Raw genomic sequence first — 8,881 nt, forward strand, 5'->3', positions numbered from 1 at the left:
AAACCATACAAATCCAGGGTGCAAAACCAATACAAGTCCGAAACACAACTCTAAGCAAATAAACAGAATACCAACAGACCAATACGTAAACTCTTGTGACAAGGGAACTAGCAACTGGAACTTCCTGACAGCTTCAACCTGAAATAGGAATAAATCCACGGTGTGAGTTCAACAACTCAGTGGTTACCGGATAGACATGCATAATAAGATATAACTGACAGTAATAATCATGCGGTACAGTTTCCTGAACAAAAGTAGGAAATATAAACTGAATAGGCTGAATAAACTGTACTCACTAGAACCTCCTATCTAGAAATAAGGGTCATCAGACCATATACAAAATGTCACATGTATGCATGTCAATCATATGCAACCACCAAAATACAACATACGTAATGTAGCAAGCACAAACAATAAATGCAATCCATGCATATGATGCAAAAATGACATGGTCACCCCTGACGCCAGTCAGCCATCTCACACGCGATGGTGAGACTGAGTGGGTAGGGCTATGACAACTGTGCACATTGCCATCACTACTCCTGAGTGACCGAGTGGACAGGATACTGTCGAAGTACACCTATCCTCCTACCCCAAACATAGTGGAGGAGCCTAAGCTCTCATCTCCCTGTATCATGGTTAAGGGGAGGGATCCCTACCCGCTACACGATGCACTCATCGCTACCCATGAGCGGACCAGTAAAGCCCTGACAGAGCAAATTGCACACACCCTGCCTATTGTACCACTAACCCATGAGTGGTTCTATGTACATATCATGTAACTGGCGATATGTTCAACAATAATTGAGCAGACAATCGTTCAGCATTCAATCATGCAAGATGGTGCATGCCACTAAACATGTAGATACTGACAGTATACACCTCCATATAGAATATACCAAAAAGGGAATAAATCCATACAATGATCTAGGTAACAATGAACTAGGTACACAAGTCAGACATGTCAAAAACTAGACTTCTACACAGTAGGGCAATGTATATCACTATTTCTATGAACAGGAGTAAACATGGCAACAAACAAGAGAATATAAGTATGAATGCATAACAGATAGGAATATAGGCAGACTACAAGAACCAAGAAGTGACATACCAAAGCAGAAGTAAACACAATCATTACTACCAGCTATAAACTACTATGCATATAAAAAGTAACCATATCAAGGAGATAAGTTAGAGGTACCCGCCTTAAAAGAATGTCGTATTCGATAGATCCCAAGTCATGATGTCGTCTCAAACAGATCCTGCATCAAAGTATTTTATTTAGCTAAATTCCTTTGAATTAAATAGCTAAATAAAATCCCCCACACTAGTTAGGGAAACCCTAATCAAAATAATCAACCTAATTCAGTAATCCAATTAGGTTTAACTGAATCCACAATTCCTTCACTTCAATCCTACTCTCATTCCACCATATGAAAATCAACATTTTAGTAAACACACCTAATCTAGTACAGATTTGGTTCCAACAAATCCATTCAACTACTACCACAATTACTTCAACAATTAAGCATTCAAAAATCTGTAAATTTCTCAATGCTAATACCCTCATCTCTTCCTCTTCAGTAGCTAGCAAGTGGCCTGGATCGGTAGAGCCAGCAACAAGCTATTGACGCTATGGTGACGCTGTGGTAGCCAGAACTAAACTAGGTCACTGCCAATCAATCAACACTACTAATGCATCAACTGCCCAAATCTAATACCAGATTTAAATCACTTACCTGAGGGAACCGAGAGAAAAAAAAGAACCGGTGAAACCAAGCTAGGGTAGAGGACCAAGGTAGCTCGGTGTCGAAGATCAAGCTCGCAGCTGTCGACGTCGGAGCTCTATGGTTGGCGGTGCTGAAGAGGGGCAGCACCAGGAAACTAGGGCACGACTAAGAGGGAACCAGTTGGTGCTGGTAAGATCAGGGCTGTGGAAGTCGAGGAACGTGGCCTCAGCATCGATGTCACCGATCTAGTCCCTCCAAAGGAAGTGATGAATCCGCACTGGCGAAATCACTGGACAGGAGGGCAGATCGGGTGTTGCTTGATGCGAGGAGGTCGAGAGAAAGAGTTGGGGAAGAAGAATTGAGAGGGAAGAAACTTGGCCAACGGTTTTGTACGCGCTCGAGAAGAGGAAACGAAGAGGGACGACACCGTTGGGTTGGGGAGGAGAAGGGCTTGGGAGAGGTGGCGGTGCCTCGGCATCGCGATAGAGAGAGGGTGTCGGGAGCTTAGGGGATGGCGCGGTGAGGATTAGGGCACGAGTTGGGGAAAAGGAGAAGAATCAGGATTTAAGAGAAAGATTAATAAACTTAAGTTTGATTTAATTAAATTCTAAGTTGATTTCTCAATTAACTTCCAACTAAATGGGTATTCTATACAGGCTTTCACAATCCCATATATGCATCTCCTCCAAATACTTCATACGAGCTTCAATTAAATCTCATAAAATTCTTAAAAATTCTAAAAATTTCAATAAGATTATTTTCTCAAATAATCTTATTATTTAATTATTATTTTATTACCGTATTTTCCACACCTAAACCTCGTTCATCTGATTATATATCGAAAAGACATAAATATTCTTTACATATAATTAATATATTAGCTAGTGTTTAAAAGCAGTGAACTTAATTAAGATGATAAAAGAAAGTTTAACTTGAGTTAATCAATCCAAAGCTTGACGTTTCCTTCCTCAAGAATACTGTTGGTGCGTAAAGAAAAAAAGGAGGAGACGACTTAACCACGGAGATGACAAACACGTGTATAGTTGTAATTAAGATTCCAAATTGTCCACTTGTTTTTTGACATTAATTCATGATTAAAGAGTGATTTATATCTTCAAGCAATGCCACTCTCGCTCATCTATAATCATCTATAAATAGGCGCAACACACACCACGGCCATTCCCACACCCATCCATGCATTTCAACTAATTACTTAATTAGAAGAAGATCATCACACTTGTTAGTTAGAGTAATTCCTTTGTCAAATTAAACTAAATGATGATGCCGTCCCATGCACATAAATTAGCATGCCTCATACTTTGCATTCTCTTGCTGAGCAAATTGCACCACTGCTTTGGAGAAGAAGAGGCAGCCAGCAGTGTCTTGCTCGAGGATGATCAGGCTGCAATCCCTTTGCATGACTTGCGGAGTGCTTATGCCAAATTCTATCAGCTAATTGCAGGGATGAAGGTTCAAGCTCAGGAGGTGATCAATATCGATGCCTATGGTGCCAATTCTCAGGTATACATGCAATTAATTAATTAGCTGTTTAGTTTTTTGGCATGCATGAACCCTAATTAATTCTGTGTATCTATCTATATATCATGCAGGGATATCTGAAGGCCTGGAACGCAGTTTGCTCTTCTTCCACTCCAGCCATTTTGACGGTTCCAGAAAAGAAGAATTATGTTCTTCAGCCGATCATCTTCTCAGGCCCTTGCAAATCTAGTGTCACTGTCATGGTGAGTTAGTTCTTCATCTCATTTTATTAATTAATTAATCAGTATTTTGCTCTAGTTAATTAGTTCCTTTATATATATAGATCAAAGGATCTGTGGAAGCTCCGGTCGATCGGTCGGTCTGGGCCGGCAAAAGATACTGGATAATGTTTCGTGGTGTCGACAACCTTTCAGTTGGAGGCGGCGGAGTGATCAACGGCAATGGCAACGTTTGGTGGCAAAACTCATGCAAGATTAAAAAGTCTTCAGTAAGATTTTTTTTATTTTTTTTTATTTTATTTTATTTTTCATAATTAACTACTAATTGTTTTTTTTTTCTTCAGCCTTGCGTGGACGCACCCACCGTAAGTAAAACTTCTCATGAGGGAAATAATTAATTAATTAATTAACTAACGGTATCTAATTTGCTGTCTTATGCGTTTTGAATATTGGAAGGCGTTGACTTTTAACGGCTGCAAGAACCTGAGGGTGCAGAATCTAAGGATTCAAGATAGTCAACAAATCCACGTGTCGTTCCAGAGCTGCAGCGGCGTCGACGTATCTCATCTTTCGATCAGTGCTCCAGGAACAAGTCCGAACACCGATGGGATTCACGTCACAGGAACACAGAGCATAACCATCTCCGATTCCGTCATTGCAACTGGTAATTAGTCATTTAGTTTATTCCTTAATCATCATCATCATCCAGAAATATTGAAAATTATGTTTGATTATATATATATATATTTTTCCTTTGAATTAATTAACAAGGTGACGATTGCATATCGATCGTGAGTGGGTCTGCTAACGTGATGGCCAAAAACATAGTTTGCGGACCTGGCCATGGAATCAGGTAATTAATTCATTAATTAAGTTTAAACAAGGAATGATGATCATAATATTCGCATCTAATAATGTCTTTTTGCTCTAATGATCGATTAATTGAAGCATCGGAAGCCTTGGAGGTGGGAATTCCCAGGCTCGCGTTTCTGACGTGACTGTGGACACTGCCCGTCTCAGTGGCACCTCCAATGGAGTCCGGATCAAGACGTGGCAAGTAAGAACTAATTAATACCATAGGATTAATTACAAGTTAAAAAATTTAGATTATTTATCATTTTTTTTTTGTTTGTTTCTAATCGTAGGGAGGTAGTGGATATGCAAAGAACATAGTGTTCAAAAACATAGTCATGCAAAACGTCAAGAATCCTATAATCATTGACCAGAACTACTGTGACTCGAATAAGCCATGCCATGAACAGGTTATTTAATCTCTTGTTATATTTGGTTGCTACAGTTCAAGGCCATGCATGACTAGTTCGTAATTAATGACATTGTAGGGATCAGCTGTGGAAATAGGGAATGTGCTGTACAAGAACATAACAGGAACTAGTGCTTCAGAGGATGCTATAGCCCTGAGCTGCAGCAAGGCAACTCCATGCCATGGCATAGTGTTGCAAGATATCAACTTAGGTCATTCCACAAAAAGCTCCTGTGAGAACGCAAAATGGAGCAAATTAGGAAGTGTTGTGCCTTCTCCTTGCACCAACTAGCTAGTCAGTACTAAACTGTGTGCTTAGTAGTAGTCATTAAGAGAAACAGACAGGCTAAGTCTGCTCTAAATGACTGGTAATTCATGTTATGTAGCCTTTATCCATTAATGAACCTATCCGTGCTTGTGTTGATATTGCATAAAAAAAGAAGAAAAATTAATTAAAAGAACACGTGGAGCGCCATTGATCTTCATTACTATTCATCAAGGAAGGTGAGAAGGGACTGCTTATAGAACTAATATTAACGTGGAGCATCATTGATCTTCATAACTATTAATAACGCGGATGATTTTTGTTTCACGTGTTTTTTGGTTTAAACTAAAAATAATGATTTCACTGTTTAATGCAGTCATACAAAAATAATGATCTGTTTCTTTTTGTGGAGTATGATTAGAATCCTAAAAAAGAATTCTTCACAAATTAATATATTTCTTAATCAACTAACAACATCGATTTAAACGTTAAAATATACCACCTCTTTAAATAGCAGGTCACTTATTCATTATATTAACACTTTTCTTTTATTAACCCACATTTACATTTATTTTAATATTAAAATTGATTATTTAGGCTCCCACTGTATATCATTGATTTTTTATCTTTTATATTTATATTTTATATTTATTTTTTTTTTATTTTTGAATTTTAAGTATCCAAGAAGAGAAAGACAAAAATAAAATCATCCCAGAAAATGCATATCAATTTAATTATTTACGCCGACTCCATGATTAAAAATATTTTTAAAATTCTTATTTAAGTCAACCCTGCAAATTAACCTAAAAAATATAGAAACGCATCATTAATTTAGTGGTTAATTACAAAATAAATCCGCCAATGCTATTCCAAATTAACCTAAAAAATATAGAAACGCATCATTAATTTAGTGGTTAATTACAAAATAAATCCGCCAATGCTATTCCCACGTTAACCTTTTCGTTATCCCACGATCATTAAATATTGTATAATTCTTTTAATCATCTACTGTTAATTAAAACAAATGAAAAAAAAAAATCAATAGATGAAACATTAAAAATAGGACTGAGCAATCCCTTAATAATCGAACAGATTAAATCGACACCAAATAAATCAAACTTTATTTTGATAATTGTTGGGATTGTGCCACAACAAACAAAAAGAATTATCAAAAAAAAAAAAATCGGAAGAAGAAGATGAAGAGGAATAAGGAAAAGAGACGAGAGGAAGATTTAGCATGGTTAGCGATGTGTCTACGTACAAAACAGCCAAACACTCTTTTGTTAGGAAATCTCTCTCAATTTTAGAGTTATAATGATTCTATTTATCCTTGACTCTTACATGGTATTTTGGATGTAAAATACTATGTATAGATGTGTTTACCAAAAATCCCACAACTCATCAGCGCTTCTAGAATGGGGCATGACTAGGCCGTGCTCCGGGCATGCATGCTCTAATAGATCTGGTCACATCCATGCCATAACTGGTAGCACATCTGTGCCCGACACTATGACCGTGTTTCTTTGCAGTTGTCGAAGACTCAAAGCTACATGGCCATGCCCGAATTCAACTCAATATGTGCAATCTCCAACAATAATGTTAGGACCGTATGAACTAGAGGGAGGGGGTAGGCGTGAATAGCTCTGATCGCTTCTCGTCTTGATCTCATACTTATCGTTTGAATGCATAGCAAAAACTTGAATCCAAAACCAATGTCACATGCACATCTCTAGAATTTACTTGTTATCCGCTTCTTAGACGATTAATCTAAGACCTACTCCTAGTGATCTCCCTCCACTATGAACTTCTCCTTTTCAGATACTGGAAGCGGAGAAATCTCTTACAACAAGTTCATTACAAGAACAAATACAAGAAAAACAAAATACAAATGAAAATGAAAGCTAAACACTTTACAATTGAGAACTTAGCTTTAATTTGGATGCTTGTTTGACACTTTGGAATGCTTTTTTATGGTTGAAAATGTAGCTAGTAACATTTCGCCTCTAACCTCTTAAGAACAGGCGCTGCTTATTTTCCTCGAAACCCTATTTTAAAGGCTATTGCTTGGATTGATTTCCACCAACCAATCTATTGCCTTACTCACCAATCGATTGTCATGTCAATTTCAACCGTTTAAACCTATAAAATGATTATTTTTACCTAGTCAATTGATTGGTATATTTTTCATAAATTTAACATAGTATAGATTTTGATCTAGACATACCCAATGTCTAATCCTGAATTTAACTTATGAATTCTAATTTAACTTCCAGTGGATTTAGTAAATGGTGAGTACATTTATTCCAATCATTTTCAATTTACAAATGATCTCATCTTGATACTACTATCAACGTGACCTCATCTTACATGTATGTCTCCATTCACAGCTTCATTAGTTGTCCCATAAGCAATGATCTTACCTCTATTTATGCTTAATAAATAAAGATGATTGTCCATGTGAGAGAATCAATCTTAACCTACCAACATACTTACAGAGACTTTATCCAAATTTAATAATGATATATATATATATATATATATATATATATATTGAATAGATTATGATATTACACAATTAAATATCTTACAATATATTACATCCCACAAAGTCCTAAAAACTTCACATGTTCTTGAAATAACTCTTTAGTCAATGACTTAGTAAAAGGATCGATAAACATAACATGAATAGGGATATACTCAAGAATTATAGTTTTTTGTCAATTATATTACTTATAAAATTATACTTAATAAATATGTGTTTGTCTTTGCTAAGATATTTGCGATCCTTAGAAAAAACTATGATAGCTTGATTGTCACAGTAAACTATAACATGACTCTCACTATCCTTAATAATATTTAGATACTTTAGGAACCTTCTTAACTAAATGACTTCTTGCACAACCACTGCATAAGCCACATACTCAACTTCATTGTTGACCATGTTACACAAGTCTGCTTCTTGTTGTTCCATGAGATGGCTCCACCATTCAAAAAGAATGTATAGTTAGATGTGAATTTTCTATCAGTAAGGTCCCCAGCCTAATCTAAATCTATGTAGCCTTTCAGGCTCATATCAGATCCTTGAAAATAGACACAATAATCTATTGTCCTTTTAAGATATATGAATATCCTCTTCACTTCTTTCTAGTGTCTCGGTCCTGGATTTAACTGGAAATGAGTAACTAATCTAATAACATAACTAATATTAAGACTTATACAAAGCATAATGTATACTAAATTGCCAATTAAACTGACATATTATCTTTTCTTCATTTGGACTATTTCCTTAGGAGTCTTATGACACATACTCTTGCTCAAAATAGTACCATTTGCTAAAGGTGTTTGCTCAATATTGCAATTCAACATATTGAAGTGTTATAACATCTTAGTAATATAAACCTTTTGAGACAAACCCAAAAGTCTTTTTGACCCATCTCTTATAATCTTACTCCTAAGATGTATTTAGCTTCTCTCATATCTTTTATATCAAATTATGATGAAAGTCATGCTTTCACTTCTATCTTAAACTCCATGTCACTTCCAGCTATTAGCATATTATCAACATATAATAATAAGATGACAAAATTTTATTTTTACCTTTTTAAATAGACACAATGATCTTCATTGATTATTTCAAAATCATAAGATAAAATAATTTATTAAATTTTATGTTCCATTGTTTTGATGCATTTTTAGACCATAAATACACTTTTAAGTCTACACACTTTGTCTTCTTGGTTTTCGGCAATGTAATATTCTGGTCGTGCCATATAAATTTCCTCGTAAAACTCATCATTTAGAGTTGTCTTTACTTCCATCTGATGCAATTCTATGTCAAAATATGCTACTATAACTAAAATGACATAAATTGACGTAAATTTTATGACAGGAGAAAATGTCTCTTCAA

General features: G+C 35.8%; 1 protein-coding gene across 1 annotated transcript; it reads left to right on the forward strand.

Moving 5' to 3' along the window:
- The first annotated feature begins 3,011 nt into the window (after positions 1–3,011).
- LOC122040661 (polygalacturonase-like) lies at positions 3,012–5,001 on the forward strand. Its single transcript, XM_042600072.1, has 9 exons — positions 3,012–3,251; positions 3,341–3,472; positions 3,553–3,717; positions 3,793–3,813; positions 3,905–4,112; positions 4,220–4,301; positions 4,397–4,505; positions 4,594–4,710; positions 4,789–5,001. The coding sequence occupies exons 1-9, from the start codon at positions 3,012–3,014 to the stop codon at positions 4,999–5,001; spliced, it is 1,287 nt and encodes a 428-aa protein (XP_042456006.1).
- The last annotated feature ends 3,880 nt before the right edge of the window (positions 5,002–8,881 follow it).

This window comes from Zingiber officinale, chromosome 1B (genome assembly GCF_018446385.1).
Source record: "Zingiber officinale cultivar Zhangliang chromosome 1B, Zo_v1.1, whole genome shotgun sequence".
Lineage (NCBI taxonomy): Eukaryota > Viridiplantae > Streptophyta > Magnoliopsida > Zingiberales > Zingiberaceae > Zingiber > Zingiber officinale.